The 20,590-nt window shown below is 41.8% G+C and overlaps 1 protein-coding gene, 1 long non-coding RNA gene and 1 gene segment (V, D, J or C); 1 reads left to right on the top strand and 2 right to left on the bottom strand.

The window, feature by feature from the left end:
• The window catches only part of LOC102116898 (immunoglobulin kappa variable 2-30), a 970,872-nt gene that overhangs the window by 297,147 nt on the left and 653,135 nt on the right, over positions 1-20,590 (bottom strand). The gene's annotated exons all lie outside the window — the stretch shown is intronic.
• LOC135966907 (uncharacterized) lies at positions 12,174-13,229 on the top strand. Its single transcript, XR_010580620.1, has 2 exons — positions 12,174-12,240; positions 12,946-13,229. It is a non-coding gene; the product is annotated as an uncharacterized lncRNA (long non-coding RNA).
• On the bottom strand, positions 13,616-14,501 carry LOC135964427 (immunoglobulin kappa variable 1-12-like). The segment is given in 2 exon segments: positions 13,616-14,294; positions 14,420-14,501. Coding segments are annotated over 2 exon segments (378 nt in total).

Raw genomic sequence — 20,590 nt, 5'->3', positions numbered from 1 at the left:
TGTCCTTCTTTCTTATGTAATCTTTATCCTACCTTGTTATCTTTTGTCTAATTCTTGCCCCAGGGCTGACAATAAGGCAAAGCTACCATCATTACTTGTGGGCTTGCTCCAGTATAATTATGTCAGGCTTGCTGTCTTGGAAATGAGGACTCTGTCTTGCAAAGAAACATATTCATTGGGTCAAGATGTTATCAAATAAATGATTTTATCTACTTGTGATTCAATAATGAATTTAGACTGACTTGAACAGATTTTTTTTAATGACAAAAAGGAGAAGATGACATAAGAGGAAAATACAACACAATAGAAAACGCCAGCTATTGTAACTCTTGCTTCATGGATTTGTACACATATATTAGACGTATGCTGGGTATATTTGTGCAGTGATGATCCAAAACTGAATGGTACCTGGTTTAAGGAATGCCTGTGTTACATTGTGTCTTGTCTGCTTTTCCAATTATGAACAAAAAGCTACAGTACTATTTGTATGAGTATCAAATCTTCTAGCTGCCTGAGATAGAGGGAGAGAAGATTTACTGAGATAAAAGCCTTGGAAGTAGTAGACGTTTGTCCTGTGATGTTATGGCTGTTGCTGTGGTTGCTGTTGTTAGGAAATACAGTGGGAGTGAAAGCAGGTAGATTTACAAGCTCTGCTCTGCCTCATACTCACAAGCCCCTCTACAGATGGACAGATGGTGTTGCAGGAATCTCTGATACCTCTCAGAAGTCTTTTGCTCTTTCCAGAATCTTTCCTGACAAGTATTGTTTTGTGTCACAGATTAGGTAGAGCTGGGTGTAGAAGAAAGGACTAGAGCAAGGGAAGAAGTTTTCAATCAAAGGTAGTTCTTGTAGACAAAGGGAAATAGGGTTTTTCATAGATTTATGCCACACTTCTATCACGTTAGGGAGAGAGGCATCAAACCAGGCTCATTCCTGAAAGAATCAGAACGTTATTTTAGACAGAAAGAATGATGAGTTTCTTGTGAAAAGGATGTTTAAAATTCAAAGCTACTGATTTTTTTGTTGTTTTTGAGATAGAGTATTGCTCTGTCACCCAGGCTGGAGTACAGTGGCATGATCTTGGCTCACTGCAACCTCCGTCTCCCTGGTTCAAACCATTCTCCTGCTTCAGCCTCGCAAGTAGCTGGGATTACGGGCATGTGCTACCACACCTGGCTAATTTTTGTATTTTTAGTAGAGATGGAGTTTCGCCATGTTGACCAGGCTGATCTCAAACTCCTGACCTCAGGTGATCTGCCTGCCTCAGCCTCCCAATGTGCTGGGATTACAGGCTTGAGCCACTGTGCCCGGACCTACTAATGTATTAATATTATTCATCTTCTTGAATACACCAAGTGGTAAAGTGCAAATCCACACTTTAAACTTGAGATTTCTACTCCTATGTGAACTAGTGAGGAACAAAAAATTTCTATTGGTTGGGAGATGATTCTTGACAGTGGTCAGTTTGTGAAGTGGAGGCTCGTGTCACAGTATTTTTACAGTGTTACATATGAAAATGGTGAATGGCCTCATACCCAGAAGAATCAGCGTTTCTCATGAGCCATACTACCACAAGAAAGAACTGAATTGAAGCCTGTGACTACTTGATGAATGGTGTATAAAGAAGAGGGAAAGAAAAAGGACACAAAACACAATATGGTACATGGAAAGGAGAAAGTCATTACACAGCCTAAAAGAGTAAAATAATTAAAGAGAGGATGATATGAGTAGTTTTTGACAACTAACTTGACAAAAGTGGTGCAGGGCAGATTCTTGGCCTCACTCAGGAAGGAGCGCAGCGTAGGCGGGTGGTGGAAGGAAACGGCTTTACTGAGGTGGCCATTATAGCTCTCTGACTGCTCTTGTGGAACGGAGCTCCCCACAGGTAGTGTGCCAGGAGCAGCGGCGCAGGGGCAGTTTTACAGTCGTATTTATCCCCTCTTTTAATGACATGCTAGTTAAGGAGTGGGTTATTCAGAAGTAGCTAGAAGATGGACATTAACTTTCAGGTGTTGCCATGGCAATGGTAAACTGATTTGGCCCTGGTGGGCATGTCTTATGGACAGGTGCTTCCTGTGTCTCTTCCTTGTGTCAGCTAGTCTTCAATCTGGTCCCGGGTTGAGTCCCATCCACCTCCTATCTCATTGCCCCTCAGAGATTAGATACTCCTCCTTAATCTTAAGGGGACTGCAGAAGAGCAGAGTCCATTTTCTGTAAGTGCTTCCTGCTGACTTTATGGGTGCAGGCCTTCCCTAGCATTTGAGGAGTAAAAATCTTTGGTACCTGAACTAAGGGACCTGATGGCAGGATGCTTTCATTTGTGGGGACAGAAGACAGAAGGGATTGGACGACTTTTGAAAAACTTTATCATCTTTACAAGAAATTTAGAAGATATAAACTTTACTAGGAGGTTAAACAAGAAAACTATAATTGGAAGAGAGAGAAAAATTAATGCTCCTATGTCCACCCACGGAACCACGTTATTAATCTTTGTGTTTGCAAAACAGCAGCCTTAAGTTTTCTAGGTTTTATAAATGGAGGTTGTGGTGTCCACCTTTTGTGCCTGCAGGACCTCGTAAGAAACAGGTTTAATCCTGGACAGTTGTACCCAACTAGTGACTTCCTGAAGCCTAACAGTAGTTAGAGTAATTAAGAATATCTGATAAGAACCTCCTATTCTGGTTATGATTCATTCTTGGGGGATCATTTTGTTGTTGTTGTTGTTTGAGACAGAGTCTCGCTCTGTTGCCCAGGCTGGAGTGCAGTGGCACAATCTCGGCTGGGCTCGCTGCAACCTCTGCCTCCTGGTGTCAAGCTATTTTCATGCCTCAGCCTCCTCAGTGCCTGGGATTACAAGCATGTATCACCATGTCCGGCTAATTTTTTGTAATGTTAGTAAAGATATGGTTTTGCTATGTCGGCAAGGCTGGGTTTGAACTCCTGGCCTCAAGTAATCCACCCACCTCAGCCTCCCAAAGTGTTGAGATTACAGGCATGAACCATTGCACCCAGCCAGTTCTTTCTTTTTAAGTTTTTAGTACGACTAAGTCTTCTGGTTAAACAGAGGAGCTATTATTCCCTTTTGTGGAAAAGGGAACTATTTTATTTTCATAATTTTAAAAGGCCTTTTGAATCTGGCCTACATTTCGAATAGTGGTAGAGTGACTCCCTGTTTCCCACCATGGCTTGAATGAGATGTTCTTAGGTTTCTTTATAGTTCCTTTGGCCAAGGAGTGTGGAATAAACAAATTTATAGACAATTAAATATTTTAAGTCAGACAGCATGGAGGTGGATAGGCACTCATTAGCCCTTAAGCACGTAGTTCACGAGATCAGGAGATAGAGGCCATCCTGGCTCACATGGTGAAACCCCATCTCTACTAAAAATAAAAAAATTTAGTTAGGTGTGGTGGCACGTGCCTGTAGTCCCAGCTACTCGGGAGGCTGAGGCAGGAGAATCGCTTGAACCCAGGAGGCGGAGGTTGCAGTGAGCCGAGGTCACACCACTGCACTGCAGCCTGGGTGACAGAGTGAGAATCTCAAAGAAGAATATATATATTTTTAAAGCTGTATAAAAATAAAAAAGTAAAGCCCCAAATTAGGTTATATATGTTAACAAACCAAGTACATAGACTAATACTATATTGGGGGAAAACATTGTTTCCACAGAACTCTAAGACAAAACACTTCAGTATCAAGGCTGCACCAACAGTCAGAACTGGAGGTGAAAAAGTCACAGCAGCTGACGAAGAAGCAAAAGGAGAGAGCAATGATCCCAGACCTGTTTAAAGGAAGAACAAGCTGAAAGCAGCAAAACACAACAGTTGAATCTCTAAGACACTAATCTCAGAAGTTTTAAAAGAAACTCATTATCGTATCAAAGGCAAAATTTTCTGTTTTACTTTTTTTTTGGTTTTGTTTTTGAGGTAGTGTTTCTCTGTCACCCAGCCTGGAGTGCGGTGGCACGATCTTGGCTCACCACAACCTCCACCTCCCAGGTTTCAGCCATTCTCCTGCCTCAGCCTCCTGAGTAGCTAGGATTACAGGTACATACCACTGCGCCTGGCTAGTTTTTGTATTTTTAGTAGAGACGGGGTTTTACCATATTGGCCAGGCTGGTCTTGTACTCCTGACCTCAAATGATCCACCTGCCTTGGCCTCCCAAAGTGCTGGGATTGCAGGCACGAGTCACTGTAGCCGGCCTCAAAAACAAAATTTTCCATAATTTATCAAATCAATAACTTAACAAAACCCAGTTTCAATATGCAGACCACTTTCTAGAAAGTGACTGGGCCATCAATCGTTCTCTTCTCAGATTTCCACTTCCTGCATCGAAGGTATGAGATGAGGTAGTAAGATGTTTTGAAAGTGGATGTAAGCATTTGTTAGTGAACAAAATATGACAAAAGCACTATTTTTATGTTTTAAATTTTTGTTTATTGTTTTATTTTTTTTAGACAGGGTGTCACTCTTTTACCCAGGCTGGAGCGTAGTTGTGCAATCTCGGCTCACTGCACCCTTCGCCTCCTGGGTTCAAGCAATTCTCGTGCCTCAGCCTCCCAAGTATCTAGGATTACAGGCAGGCATCACCATATCCGGCTCATTTTTTGTATTTTTAGTAGAGACAACACTTCACAGTGTTGGCTAGGTTGGTCTTGAACTCCTGACCTCGAATGATCCACCCACCTTGGTTTCCCAAAGTGCTGGGATTACAGGCGTGAGACACCATGCCCGGCCTTAAAGCAGTATTTTCATTAAGTAAAGTGTAGAACAAAAAGTGTAAATAAAGTGACAAAAAGAAAACTCAATGCCGTTATGGAAAATGATAACTTTAGGGCAGAAAACAAGAGAAGGCAAACCAAGATTCCCATAGGGTGAGGCTCCAATCCACAATCCTAGGAGGAATGTCAATGCTGAAAACCCGGGAGCATCCAGGGAATGGCCAACAATACCAAATGCTGAATACCCAGAGTCCCGAGTATCAGCCTAGGAGTGTCCCCACACCAAACACCTGGAAGCCCTGGAATATCCAGGGGCTGATCAGTGCAGGAAATCCTGGAGCCTCAGTGAGGTGGCCAACAGTGAGCCCCAAAGTCCTGGTTGGGGCCATAGAACAATGTGACTCTGGCTTCTTAGAGTCAACAGAACAGGAGAATTCTTACAACCAAGTGTCCTGCCTTAAACAATTGCACAAACATAATTAGCAGTGAGCCAAAGCCAAAACTGCAAAGCGAACATATATATTGGGGCAGAAAATAAGATAAAATGACTGATGGATAAATAAAATGGCATTCGAGGAAAAATGACTAAGGGAAGGAGCAACGAGTATGTAGTCAGGTGTGCTGTGGGGGAATTCAAATGGACTATCTAGCCAAAGGCCTGATTCCCTGGATCATCTGATATGGGGCAGGGGTGCAGAGGGGACCCTTACAGGTGTGCAGGAGCCAAAATGGTGCCAAGCAGTCTCTAATGTGGTGCCTGCGTGAAGATCTCTCCAGGGTCCCCAGTTCGGGTGGGTTGAGCTCCCGCGGGGGAACTGGTGCACGGAGCTGCTGGCCTGCATGACGCGGTGGCTATGTGGCCACTTGCCCATCCCCAGGGCTCCACTGCCTGTCAGGAAAGATGATGGCTCTTAAAACACCCTTTGTCCATTGTTAACAGCTCTGCAATGTAAGCAACTCTAGCTGTAATCGCTGTAGCGCTGATCACCATCTCCCCCTCTCTCACTGGTCGCCGTCTTGCTACGTCTCCAATAACTGTCTTGCCCATTGCTGATCACTATGTCCATCTTCTCACAAAATACCATCTGTTGCTGTCTCTTGCTGTCCTGCTTCTCCGCTGTTTCCACTGACTCACTGCCACATCAAACTCTGCCTCTCACCATGTCCCATTTATCCTCCCTCCTCATTAAACATCCATCTGCACGTCCAGCCCTTGCATCCCCTGATGTCTCTGTCCTGGGCCAGGGACTGGAGAGTATTCTTCCTCCAACTTCACCAATAAGCCATGGTTCTCTCACATCAAACCTTCTCATTGCACCAATTTTGCCAAGAAGGTTTGCTGTGTACTGGTCTCCAACTTACCCAAATTGGGTGAGACACACAACACCCATACACACAACCAGTTACACGAAGTGGATTCCTACTTACAGAGAGTCAACCAGAGAGAGCAGAAAGCTGCCGGGGCCGATTGACTCGAGACCATGAATACCCAACAAGGACTGCAACTGAGGGGCCCTGGAATGCAGCCCACCCTGGGTTTTATGTCTTAGAATCACATGACACACTGGGTTAGAGTGTTGAAGAAATTCCTGTTTCTAGCAGGGACAGAAACGCAGCCAGCGCAGGCTGTTCTGGCCAATCGTGCCCTATCTCAGAATGTTACAGTTCCAGAGCGTTCTATAGTTATTCCAGAAAACTACAAGCAGGAAAGGGACAGGGACTGTGTTGATTCATAGCAAAATGGAAACTGTACTGCAAATCCCGTAGTGAAATCATAACTCAGTAATCTTTTTGTGACTGGCTTATTTCACTTAGTGTAATGTCCTCTAGTTTCATCCATGTTGTAGCATGTGTCAGAATTTCCCTTTTTAAAGCTAAATAATATGCTATTGTATGTATATACCACATTTGGGTTACCAGTTCCCTCCGTTGTGAACATTTGAGTTGCTTCTACCTTTTGGTTATTGTGAATAATTTGGTTCTGAGTGGGTATACAAATATCTCCTCAAGTTAATGTCATCAATTACTTGGGTATATGTCCAAAAGTGGAATTGCTGAATTATATATTATTTCCATTAATTCTTCAAGGAATCACCACGTGGCTTCTCACAGCAGATGGGCCATTTACTTCACCATGACAGTGTCCAGAGCAGTTCCAGGTCCCTAAATTCTCACCAAGACTGGTCATTTCTGTTGGGGAAAAAAAAAAAATCCTAATAGGTGAGAGGTGGGTTTTGTTTTTACTTTTCTAAGGATTAATAATGTTAAGCATCTTTTTCTATGCTAGTTATCTAATTATCTCTGAAGAATATTCTTTAGAGAAATGTTGATTCATGTACTTTTCTCATTTTTAATCAGGTATTTTATTTTTACTGTTGACATGTAGGACTTATTTTTATATAGTGGATATTATTAACCCCTTATCAGATATATGATTTACAAACATTTTCTTCTATTCCACATGTTGCATTTTCATTGTGTTGATTATGACTTTGGATGCACATTTTAAATTTTTATGTAGTCCAATTTATTTTCTTTTCTACTTTTGCCTGTATTGCGGTGTTAAAGTTGTTAGTATCTAAATGTCTGTAAATACTGACTTACTATGCTGAGAAGGTCACACTGCACCATCTCTCTGATGATGGAGCTAAGAGTTTTACAGTCTCCCATTTTGTACCAGGGGACAGTGCAGCTACGTGAGAACCCAGTGGCTTTCCCCAGCTTATTTGTCTTGCATTTTTGGTGGCATGCATTGTTGTTTACATTGGCTTCCTCTGGCAGGTCCACTTGGAAAGCATTATATTTAGCCAGAAAAAAAGGAGGCTGTGAATGATGTCACTGTAAACGGTGTATATTCCCTGTTGCAAATGTCAAACCCATGAAGCATGAAAGGATTTACTAGAGGATATTAAATTCCTTGCAAATTGTTGAAGAGCCTTAAGGAACAGTCTCCAGACAAAGCCTCTACAGCAATTTCAAGAGTGGCACTGCTGGCACAGGCTGGGGAGGAGCTCCTGCTGCCTGAGCCTCCACATTCAAGCTGTCTCCTGCAGAAAAGAGAGCAGCTCTTCTCACTACTGCCCCCAGAAGGACAGCAGCTCTGCTATCAACTACTAGAGAGCTGACCCCTTTCTCTGCAGCCCTGCCTGTGTTGATGACATCTTCATTTCAGTCTCATGTAGATTCACCTGTTTTCATGGGTACAGGTGTTATTTCTGCCCAAGTGCATCCTGTGGCTTTCTATCATAAATACACATCTTTCTACACTTACAATTGCAGGAATTGCTAATATCAACAGCAACATGCTACAACCTAACATAAAGATTTCCTTTACAAAGAACATCATGCTACCCACATAACGTTGTGCTTCCCAAAATGTGGGGGAAACTCCAATCTGTTCAGCCCAACACCTTCTAGGAAAAAAGGATCTTCTTTCATGAGTCACTAATCTGTTTACTTATTATTTAATTTGTGGTCTAAATTGTACAGGTGGCTAAAAATAGCACTTTGAATTTTATAGAAAAGATTAAATTATTTAAAATACATATATGCGGCCGGGCGCGGTGGCTCAAGCCTGTAATCCCAGCACTTTGGGAGGCCGAGACGGGCGGATCACGAGGTCAGGAGATCGAGACCATCCTGGTGAACACGGTGAAACCCCGTCTCTACTAAAAAATACAAAAAACTAGCCGGGCGAGGCGGCGGGCGCCTGTAGTCCTAGCTACTCGGGAGGCTGAGGCAGGAGAATGGCGTAAACCCGGGGGGCGGAGCTTGCAGTGAGCTGAGATCCGGCCACTGCACTCTAGCCCGGGGGACAGAGCCAGACTCCGTCTCAAAAAAAAAAAAAAAAAAAAAAAAAAAAAAAAAAAAAAAATACATATATGCATGGCACATTTAGTTATTGTCACCAGCTTCTTTCATATTTATTTTATTCTCTAGTTTCTGGCAATACTTTCTCTATGGTAGAGTCTGGAAAGGCTACTCCTCATGTCTTTGGAGGACATGTCCTAAGTCCCAGATGTAGTGAAGAATGCCCATCAAATGTGTTGCTACAGAATGCTTTTGGATTGAGATGAGGGAGGGGAACTGCCTGATCTCACTCAAATGTGATCATTTTCCTGGTCTGGGTCACAGCCAGCCAGCACAGTCCTGTGGGCACAATATGTTCACTTGCCAGGTTTCTATCAAAATGAGGGTATCCTTCTTGACTGTGGAAAACACAGGGCAGGGAGAGGATCAAGGAACAGCAGAAGGAGTACTTGGGGTTGCCTGAGCTGCCACTCTGGTTTCCCCAAATGTTTTTTATCCATTAATTCATGATAATAAACACCTTTCTGCGTAACCAGACATAATGAGTTTTCTCAGATCCAACTGATTCAGGGATAAATCTAAAGAGAAAAAATAAACACACTTTTCAACATTTAAACCAACCAGGAGGCTGTCCCTGGTGTTTACACCTCCATATCCCACTATGCGTTTCATCTTCCCTTTGCCTTACTGGGGATCCAAGTGCAGGGAATGCTTCACATGACTGTGATCCCTAGAACTTCATCCTGATGACTGTTGAAATCTTCTCTGAGTTTTACCAGTGAAAATGGCAATAAACAGAAACATTCCAGAAGGTCCCCTAGGGTCCATATTTTCTGTACTTTCTCTCTAAAATATGTAAAATCAATTCTATTTGCTCTTGCTTTATATGGGCTAGATCTATGGCCCCAGCACACACCCTAATGCCTTGTGTTGACAATTTATCCAGTATTGTATTAAGTCTAAATGGTCACATGCTTATCCTATCATTTCTTCCAATTTAATGGTATAATTGTCATGTCAACTCTTTGGATTAAGAACCATCAACTAGGCTGGGCGCAGAGGCTCACAACTGTAATCCCAGCACTTTGGGAGGCTGGTGTGCACAGATCACGAGGTTAAGGGATAGAGACCATCTTGGCCAATATGGTGAAACCCCGTCTCTACGAAAAATACAAAAATTTGCTAGGCATGGTGGCACACACCTGTAGTCCCAGCTACTTGGGAAGGCTAAGACAGGAGAATAACTTGTACCTGGGAGGCGGAGGTTGCAGTGAGCCAAGATCACACCACTGCACTCCAGCCTGGCGACAGAGCAAGACTACGTCTCAAAAACAAAAAAACAAAACAAACGAAAAACCATCAGCCAGAAAACTGCAGCCCTGAGAAAACATAGAGCATTTCAAGTTGTTCAGCTTGCATAACAATGATGAGTCTACAGCTCATTTTCAAGATATAAATATTCTGTTTATGGGAATAATAGCACCATTCACGGTCCGTGTTTCAGAACCTCCACCACATCTGACAGCATAGCAATTCAATAGCACAAGGGTTTATGTGCCAGCTTTGCTTCATTAATAATGGTTTTTTTCTCTGTCTATAGGGAGAGCTGCCCCTGTGCACATGATAAGATCATGAGTTACACTTTCTTTCACTTTTTTTGGAGGTAAAAAAGTTGCTTGATCCAAAGCCATAGTATGGAAGACTTTCCTGACTCTGATGAAAGCACTTGGAAAATCCCCAAATCATATTTTATGCAGAAATATAACCGAAAAGAAAGGCAAATTCATATATAGGAAAATAACCAGTGCCCTCTTCATGTTACAAGAGGTCTACTAGTATCACCTGACCCCAGCTGTTCATCTGAGCCCTGATGTGTGGTACAATGTTAGGGGTTCAGGAGGCGTTAGGTGTTCAGAAGAGCCAGTAGCCCTGTACATCTCAGTTAGTTGAAACTCTTATTATTGAGTCCCCACAGGGACCTCCATAACATTGGTTCATTAGACTCCCTGGGAAAGCTGGAAAAGGTGACTGACTGAAGTCCAAGTGTTGAATCATCCTCATTATTAAAAACCTCATGCTCATTAATGGCATTTCAATTAATATTCACTTGGAAAACATTTTATGGCTCATTTTTGAAACATCTAGTCACAGCTCATCCAGAATGGCTTTGTCTGCAGTCATCCTGTTGTGTTTCTTTTAAGGCCTGATGATCTGCACTCCAGCCTGACGACAGAGCAAGACTACGTCTCAAAAACAAAAAATTATTATTATTAAAGTACTGTTCTGTATGCAATGTGCTGTTCTCTTTGCAATGTGATCATCAGATGCAACCCTTGCAGTTTACTCATTGTTATGGTTTTTACATTTCCAGGGCTTCCTTGACAATGGCACTGATGTGACTCCATCCAGCATCCATTGTTGTGAGAACTCTATTTGGCATATCATCGTCGTGGGCATGAACATAATGGAGACTTTACACGATGCAATGGTTACTATTCAACATTAGTCAAAATATACTCTAGTCCTACCCTTGGAGCTCCACGTGGTTGGAAAAATATTTTAGGTAAGGACAACCATTTGGTAGAGTTTTAAAAATAAAGGCTACAAAAAAATTTTCTCTAGCAAGAGTATGAACTATATGTGGTGCAGAATACCATATTTTAATGAAATGTAACAGATTATTTAAATGTATATGAATGCTATATATATTTATAGCCAATGTTTTATCAAATATATATTTACTTCTATGTACCTTGAATAAATATATGCACATTTTTCCATAAATAAGGTAAATTTTATTTAAGGAAATACTAATTAGTTTTAATTTTATCTTTAATTTTCCCTTAATCACTTCATAATTTGATCACTAAATGTTCACATTTGTACCACCAATTTAAGAAAAAATACATGTGTGTATATATAGGTAGAGGTATAAATAGTGTATCAGTAAGATTTTATGCATTAAATATTGGTAACTAGTTAAATACTAAATTCAGTGGCTGATAACAGTAAACATTCGTTTTCATGCTCATGGATGCTCATGTTCACGATCATCTGGCTGATCAAGGAGAGGTTCAGCTGAGTGGTTCCTCTGCAGGACACAGAGATCATCTTCAGCCTATAGATATCAATTGTCTGAAGACAAAGCTGAACAGCAGTGACTACACATGACACAAGATTCTGTGACAGTTCACAGGAGTGAACAACATCCCAAACCAAGCTGCACAGTTGAATTTAAGTCCAATAATTTCTAACATAGCTTCACACATTTTAAATATATTCCTTTATTTCAGTGAGTACAAATTTTCAAGAAAATATTTGCTCCATTTAATTATAGAGGTGTTTGATCATTCCATGGACAAATAATTATGTTTTCAATCTTTACAAGTTTGAAAATATTTGCAAATGTACATTTGCATTAATAAGAAAATAAAGATGGACGTGTTTTCAACTTGTGCCTTTAAATATAATTTTTAAAAATGGCCTCATTGGGGGAAAATCTTTTTAACTTATGTAAATATGTCTTCTTAGCTCCCTTTTGTCCTATAGATTTGCCCAGTAAGAGGTCCTCCCATGAGATTTGCAAGTCAGAAAAGGATGACTCCATATTCTCCACTGGTACCTAAGAAAGACACAGGGACAGAGGTTAGGACTGCAGAAACACCTGGAAAGATGCTGTACGAAGCTGAAAGCATCAGCACCCCAACACGTAAGCTTCCAGACAGGACTGAGGACCACATGGTTAGATAGTCCGTATTTCAGGGGCAGATGCATTCTGTTTCCTGAGGGAGCACCAGAGAATCTTGGTTCCTTTTTTTTTTTTTTTTTTTTTTTTTGAGATGGAGTCTCGCTCTGTCGCCCGGGCTGGAGTGCAGTGGCCGGATCTCAGCTCACTGCAAGCTCCGCCTCCCGGGTTTACGCCATTCTCCTGCCTCAGCCTTCCCGAGTAGCTGGGACTCCAGGCGCCCGCCACCGCGCCCGGCTAGTTTTTTGTATTTTTTAGTAGAGACGGGGTTCACGGTGTTTGCCAGGATGGTCTCGATCTCCTGACCTCGTGATCCGCCCGTCTCGGCCTCCCAAAGTGCTGGGATTACAGGCTTGAGCCACCGCGCCGAGCCGAGAATCCTGCTTCTAATATCAGCTTTCATGACTACTATACCTTTGGTTTTGAAAGATTGTAGTGTGAAAGTTAATCATAGGAATTAAGTCATTCTTGTCATACCCAACACAGACAAGAAACCAGGGGGGAAAGGCACTCAGTGTGCAAAGTATTGTGTCTAGAATGCAATTGAAATAGGCCCTATTTTCCCATGGAACTAATGTTAATGGTTTTTTTGAATAAACATAGAAATTGACTCCCCCAGTCTTAAAACTCAAGATAGTTACATTTGTCTTATCTGAGTTCTTTTCTCAGGAAACCAACCATCAGGCCTCCAGATACTATCAAGGAACTGCACCTTACATATCACTGAATCAGGACAGTGAGACGTCAGACCCTTCACCCATTACGATTGACTAACTGACCTCCTGCTTCCTATTGACCAGATTATCTTCATTACCCCTCCCTAATTCCTGTTTTCCCACATTTCTTCCCTGCTATCTAAACTCATAATTTTAGTTGTTCAGGGAGATATATTCGTGAATGGTGTCCCATCTCCTCGGCCACAGCAACTGATTAAAGCCTGTTCCTTGGCAATACTTGCTGTCTTAGTGATTTTTTTTCTGTGTGGTGAGCAGCAGGATCTACACGAAATCCTTGGCATTTCATCAACAGAATTCTCTTCAAGCTTCACTGCTTTGGCTTCTTGTTCCTTGAAATCACATTTACCCACAACTTCTGAGATAACTTGATATAATTCTAGAATTCACTTTGTCCACCACTCCTTACCAGTCTGAGCTTACCAGCTCCCAACACTTCCTAGTGCCAATGAACTTTCTCAAAGAGCCATAGGTAATATTATCCCTTTTTCATAAAACTCTAACCTTCTCTTTGTTCTTCCAACATATTGAAGACCACTGAGTTTTCCTGTATGACCCATTTGGCAAATATTCCTTTGCAAATAAAACATTAAACCTAGAGATTCATTTCTACACTTTATTTAGACTTCAGTACTTTAGACTCTAATTCTCCATATTGAGACAATTCCTGCTTAGAACATCTATTTTGGCTTCTTCTCTGTTATATGAATTCCAACTGAGGCTGTAAACTAGACTCCTCAGGTGTAAGCTTCTCTGTCTTTATTAAAATAGGAGAGTCTTTGTCATGGCTGTGCAGTTGGGGCTGAGAAAGAAAAAGTATTATGGTGCAGACATGACTTCATGTCCCCCTCTACCAACACCATCAGAGTGTGGCTGCATCTGAGGAACACTCTCAGCCCATGGAGGCATCAAGTGGAGCATCTGGGGCAGCCGAGTCTCACACATCTGCTTCCCTGGGGGTTTATGTTCGGGTGTGTAACACTGTGGGAGGGCTACTGCTATACTGTAGACAGTAATAAGTTGCAAAATCTTCAGGCTGCAGGCTGCTGATGGTGAGAGTGTAATCTGTCCCAGATCCACTGCCGCTGAACCTTGATGGGACCCCAGTTTGCAAACTGGACGCCTTATAGATCAGGAGCTTAGGGGCTTTCCCTGGTTTCTGCTGATACCAGGCTAACCAACTGCTAATACCCTGACTGGCATGGCAAGTGATGGTGACTTTGTCTCCTACAGATGCAGACAGGGACGATGGAGACTGGGTCATCTGGATGTCACATCTGGCACCTGAGATTGGAAACACAAAAACAAATATTCATACTATTGATCATATTATAGGAAGACTTTCTTGAATAGCCAGGCAGTACTGAGCACACTGGGCTGAGTAAACTGCTAGTGTTCTCCTTCCTTACCTGGGAGCCAGAGCAGCAGGAGCCCCAGGAACTGAGCGGGGATCCTCATGTCCATGCTATGTCCTGACTGGGTCTGACTCCTGCACGAAGTGTGTCCAGCCTATTAATAAATCTTCAGGGCAGGAGGATGTGCTCTGGGAATATGCAAATGAGAAGAAGACGGGGCAGGCTGGGCACAGCTGCAGGGTTGGCTCATCTCAGTAGCTAAGCACTGGCTCAGTGTCCCCAGGTGTCCCAAATAAGACCAGGGTAGCATAAATTTGTCTGCAGAAAATGTGTTTCTAGTGGGGACTATTTTGTCATGAGAAATATTTTTTAGTTTTTTTCTGACAATTTGAAATATTCCTCAGGAGTCAATGGAGTAATGTATTTCATTGGTGTATGGGGATTATTTAGGAGAATATTCTTGTTTGTAGGAAACACATAGTAAAATGCTAGACAGGATTTTCAGGTCTTCAAAAGTCTCATATAATTCGAGTTAGGGAAGGAGGTACGTTGTCCTATACTTTTAACATTTCTGTGAGTTTAACATTGTTCCTTTCTAAAACAATTAAAAATAAAATTTATCGACACGATGCCATATATATTAGTAAGTATTAGGTAATGGTGTTATGGTATTGTTTTTACCACTATTAGCTGAAGCAATTTACTACAGATACACAGATGATACTATGTTTCCTTAATGCGTGCAGCACTCACAGATCCACCATTATCAAGAGCTGCAGGTCTCTGTAATACCCAGAGACTAAATGGGCTGCACCTTATTCTTGTTTTGGGCACCTTCATAGTCTACCTTCTTTTCTGCCACTGAGTATTGTTTCCCAAAGTTCATTCCTCTCAGTGAGGGTGACCTGCATGGAGCATGTCCCTGCCATGCACCATGAATGACACTTTCTTCTATTACTTTTTATCAGTGAGTTAGGACATCATCCTGGCCGAGATACCAGCCTCCCTGTTAACATCTTTAGGAAAAATATACTCAATCTCCTATTAAGCAACTACCTATCCTGTGTACATGGAAAAAACAATTGGATCCAAATGAAACTGGACACAGATTTGCACTCATTGTATCTCACATTTGTAATGTGCCCTAAAATGTCCCATCCTGGCTCAGTAACAGGGGAAGTGGATCCAATGATATCAGTATCAGTGGCCTACAGTCTAGGGCTGTACAAAAGTTTACTGATGCCTGACTAGGGGAGTCAAATCACAGTGCTGTAGCCTGTGTACAAACCTTCCTGCTGCTTTGTAAGCAGCCTGAATTGTAAGGGAACTTGCTTATATTGGGAGAAAGGAAGAAAGCTCTATTTGTCCTCTAAATATTTGCTGAAAATGAACGGACAAAAGGAAGATTAATAAGAGAAAAGGCAAACAAAATTCACTTAAAGTACAGTGGGATATCATTGCAGGGTGATTACCCAGATTACTCAGTGAGATCCAGTTCATATTTCCTTTCTAGGGAAGAGGGAAATCAGAAGTGTAGGCAACCTGCAGAGAATAGATGAGCATAGAATTGCATTCTCAAAAGAACATGTAATAGCCTTTCTGGATAAAGCATCAACTTCCAGTCTCTTTTATTTTGATTCTTGTTTTGTGTTCATCTTTCCAGATATAAAAATTCCCAGGATGAGTTTTCTTGACAATTGGTTTCCTTCTGGAGAATCTGCTTTTAGGCAGATAAGGGATATTTAGGAAAAGCCTCTTTGTGCATTTGCTGCTTTCTAAATGCCTTTGGCTTTACAGAATCATCATACCAATGCAGCACAGTTTGAGATGTTATTTCCTGGATTCCTTTACTTGCAACCACTGCCAAGATCCTGTTCCAGAGAGATGCAGCTATAGACTGAAAGAGCAGCTGACCCCTGAACAACGTAGAGGTTGCGGCACTGATCACTGTTGCAGATGAAAACCTGTGTAGAAATTTTTCATGCTTAACTTATGTACTAATAACTTACTTTGAACTGGAAGCCTTAGTGAGAAAATAACTAGTTGATATATTATAATCTCTATTCTTCTAATAAAATGTGCTAAAGGAAAAAATGTCATTTAGAAGATCATAAAAATGAGAAAATATATTTACTATTTATTAAATGCTTGCTTACAGGTGACACACACAGAAGAAAATATACGTGGATCTGCAAATTTCAAACCCAGGTTATTCAAGCGTTAACTGTTCCATGATGAATGTAGCAGTCCCCATCTGTAATCTAATGCTTTCCTTTTGTTGTACCTCTGCTGACTTCCACTGGCCATATATATGTGTTATGTTCTATATGATCTTGGGCAGAGAACTCTGCCTGCATGCATTGCTGGCCAGATGGCCTGGAATGTGTATCTTTTAGGAAAGTTTTATGGTTTCACTGTGCCCTCCAGAATCCATCTGTTGTCAAGTTAATTCTCAGTGTAATGGTATTGCCAGGTGGGGCCTATTGGGATGTGTTTAGGTCATGAGAGTGGAGCCCTCTAGTGGAATACATTATTGACACAAGAAACAGGGATTACACGGCTGGGATCTCTCTCTCTTCTGCTCCTCTGTCATGTTAAGACATGGCCTTCCTTCCTTTGAAAGACTCAATGATCCAGGCATCATCTTGAAAGCAGAGAAAGCAGACCTTAACCTGCCCATGCCTTGATGTTCGGGTTTAACCCAACGGGCACACAATTCAACTTTCTCCACATCGTGTTTTCCAACTTGAAACATCATGTGAAGGGAACTCATGACTGTGTCTGCCTGAAACCAAAATGTAGACATATTATTTCATATCATATTTTTTCACCTTGGGGTAAAATATGTGTGGTTTAAAAAAATTGAATGAAAACTGACATAATGTTTTGTGACCAAATATGATGAAAATCATTAATTTAAATGTCATTTACTGTGACGTCAGTCTGCATCGCTAATGATTAGATTGTATCCCTAAAGTTATTTTTGAATGCATAAAAAAGTGCACAGCAAACAAAGTCAAACAAAAGAACTTAGTTTGCATTATAATCAACAAATATCAACAGTATGATACTGGTCTCAAAATTAAGTATGGTGAAATTAAAAAAAAAATGTTCAAAACTGCAGTTTGGATTTTGGATGAGAATGAAAGAGGGGACAGTGTTTCTGATGTGCAGAACAGAAATTCACTCTAAGGACCATGGGTGATCCTCCTGTACTTCGTATGTCAAGCAAGATAGGAAACAAAATGCCCATTTTGTTTTATCACCTTCTTTGAGCTCCCAAAGCTACATTCTCTTGCTTGGGAGTGCCTTGGTACACTCAACCTTTGGTGAAGAATTTCTCACTGAAGAATTGAGGATTCTTGATTTCAAATCAAGAATGGGCATATTAGCATAACATAACTATACTTATATTAAAATCACCACTAATCTAGTTAGACAAGCAGGAAGAATACGCATTGCTTTTTATAAATTCACATTTAAAAAGCACGCTAAATTTCATAAGAGGCAGGGTTCCTAAAGAAAAAAAAATCACTGATTGAAATAGGTGTCTCACTTTTAGCTTTGTCCACATATTCTCACCTGGAACACAGAGCAGCAGAAACCCCAGGAGTTGTTATGGGGACATCTTGCTGCTTTTGACTTGTAACTTTTGCTTAAGCCACATCTCAGAGATAAACCTCTTACAGATACTGAGAGGCAGGATCACTTTAGAGGTGAGAGGAGGGATGCATGCAAATTATGACGGTGTCCTACTGGTTTAAATACACAGACATCACTGTTGCCAGGAGATCGCCCTCCCGCCCCTTCCGTGAGTCTGAGATGCGCCCTCTGCTGGCACCTGCATATGAGCCCGCCTGAGGCTCCGGCAGGGCTTGACCAGACCCCAGGCCCAGTCACAGAGTGAAGACAGAGTCCATCGCAGTTTAGGGGAGGCTCTGCAGTCATCTGGGGTGAACAGCAGCTCACATCCTCAGTCTCGGCCCAGGGCTACATTAACTCTCCTGCTCTCTGTCACAATGTAGGCCGAAGAAACATTGATCCTGAGGACCTTTCACAAAGCATCACCCCATACAACACTATGTTGATGAGATCATGCAATAATCAGAAAATTATACACTGAAGACACCTGAGGAACAGAAGATACGATTCATCGCTACAAATTCAAGGGCCTGTCTCATTGGGGAAGATATCAGGGATTTAGAGAAGGGGGGTGAGTCATGCTGATCATTCCTTTCAAAGTAAGGGAAAATAATTTTGTCTTGCACCTCCAACCAATGAGAACAAACCACAGTGTTGGCAAGCCCACCCTGTAGTTCCATCACAACACATTCCACGCTTGGGTCTACTACACCATCTTGTTTATCAGCTTATTTCCAAGGCTGTCTGTGTGGAGTGGACTCAGAGAATGAGAAGTTCTTTTGCAAGTTCGGGTTCTGATACAGGTGGCTCTGTTGCTTGGGCTGTGTGATCCAGCACATTGCTTGGGTTAGACGCATCTGTATTAGATGAGGACGCTGAACTCTCTTGCCAGCTCCAAGAAAGATTCACAGCGTCAATCTCTGGGGTTCTAGAGGAGGACTATGTAATGCACAGAAAGCAAACACACAAACAATTCTCTGTTTAAAATGCAGCTATCAGAATATCTCAGGATCCTAGTAGACATGCAAATAAGGAAATAAGTAGCTATGTGACTAAGCTGCCCCTCATACACTGAGAATTTTAGTCTCAACAATTTCTATGTCCAGGTGATGCTCAGAACTACTCAATATTACAGTGAAGATTGTACTTCAGAATTGGGTGAAAGCAGATTCAGAGAGAACATGCTTCCCTTAGAATGACAGGTGTTCCAGTTTCCCCTGTAATGCTCCTTTCTTACGCTAATGTTCAATGACCTCAAGGATTTTCCATTCAGCTAATTCCAGAGGGGAAAAACATAAAAACAAAAACAAACAAACAAAACCACAATGACAAACAAAAAAGCTAGGCTTCTTCTTGAATGAATCTGCACCATACATTTGTGTAAATAAAAGTGAATTCCTCCCACACTATGGCCACAGTCATGGGTGGGTGACTGAAATTTTACCTGAAGTCAGAAGGTAGTTGAGCAGGACACACGGTAATCAAACTAATGTGGCTAGAAAATGGTGAGTTAATTATATACATGGATTCCTGGAAAGCTGGTTGGGTAATGTCCTAGAAAAAAAAGATTGGGGCTGGGTGCGGTGGCTCACGCCTATAATCCCGCACTTTGGGAGGCCGAGGTGGGCGGATCACGAGGTCAGGAGATCGAGACCATCCTGGCTAACACAGTGAAACCCTTTCTCCACTAAAAATACAAAAAATTAGCCGGGCGTTGTGGCGGGCGCCTGTAGTCCCAACTACTCAGGAGGCTGAGGCAGGAGAATGGCCTGAACCCAGGAGGTGGAGCTTGCAGTGAGCTGAGATCGGGCCACTGCATTCCAGCCTGGGTGACAGAGTGAGACTCCATCTCAAAAAAAAAAAAAAAAAAAGAAAAGAAAAAAGATAAAGGAGATTGGAATATCAGAGACAAGTAGCTCTAGAGACGAGACATGTGAATGCACTCCTGTGAGTAGGAAATTTTGGGTGCAGAATTTTGTTTATTGAATCAAAACAGCAGAGAACATCTGCCATAGGTGAGGCATCAACAAACCACCCATACTCAAGACTCATCCCCCTATAGACAGACCAACTGAATCTAGACTTTTCTCTTAACTCCCACAGTATTTGCATAATACATTTTTATACAAAGCAGCCGTGGTGATGTGGAGGGCACGTGTGCAACAAATGAGTCATACCTTCCCATGACCATTTGTACCTGTGCTGATCCAACTATTGCCACTTCTGGGTACCTGACTCCCCACAGCAGAAACAAATACCGTCAGACATTTGGTAATAATTTAGCATATTGGATCACTTTCCGTGGAGGTGGCTGTAACACATTTGTACTAGGATTCTTCTGTATTCTAGATAAATGTTTGTCTTTTCTACTGACCTATAATTGACTATTACAATGCTCAGAGAATGTATGTTTTATTGATATGGGAATCTTTCATAATCAGGGCACTACTATGTGGGAAAAGAAATGAAATAATAGACACAAGATCATGGCATCTATTCGTCCTATCAAATATTTCACCCAAGAAAGTCCATTTGGGTATGACCTTTTACTGACTTCAGACACTATCCTTCAATATGTGCTGA

Source organism: Macaca fascicularis, chromosome 13 (genome assembly GCF_037993035.2).
Source record: "Macaca fascicularis isolate 582-1 chromosome 13, T2T-MFA8v1.1".
Lineage (NCBI taxonomy): Eukaryota > Metazoa > Chordata > Mammalia > Primates > Cercopithecidae > Macaca > Macaca fascicularis.
The sequence above is the reverse complement of the archived record's forward strand: the minus strand, read 5'-3'. Positions and strand labels throughout refer to the sequence as shown.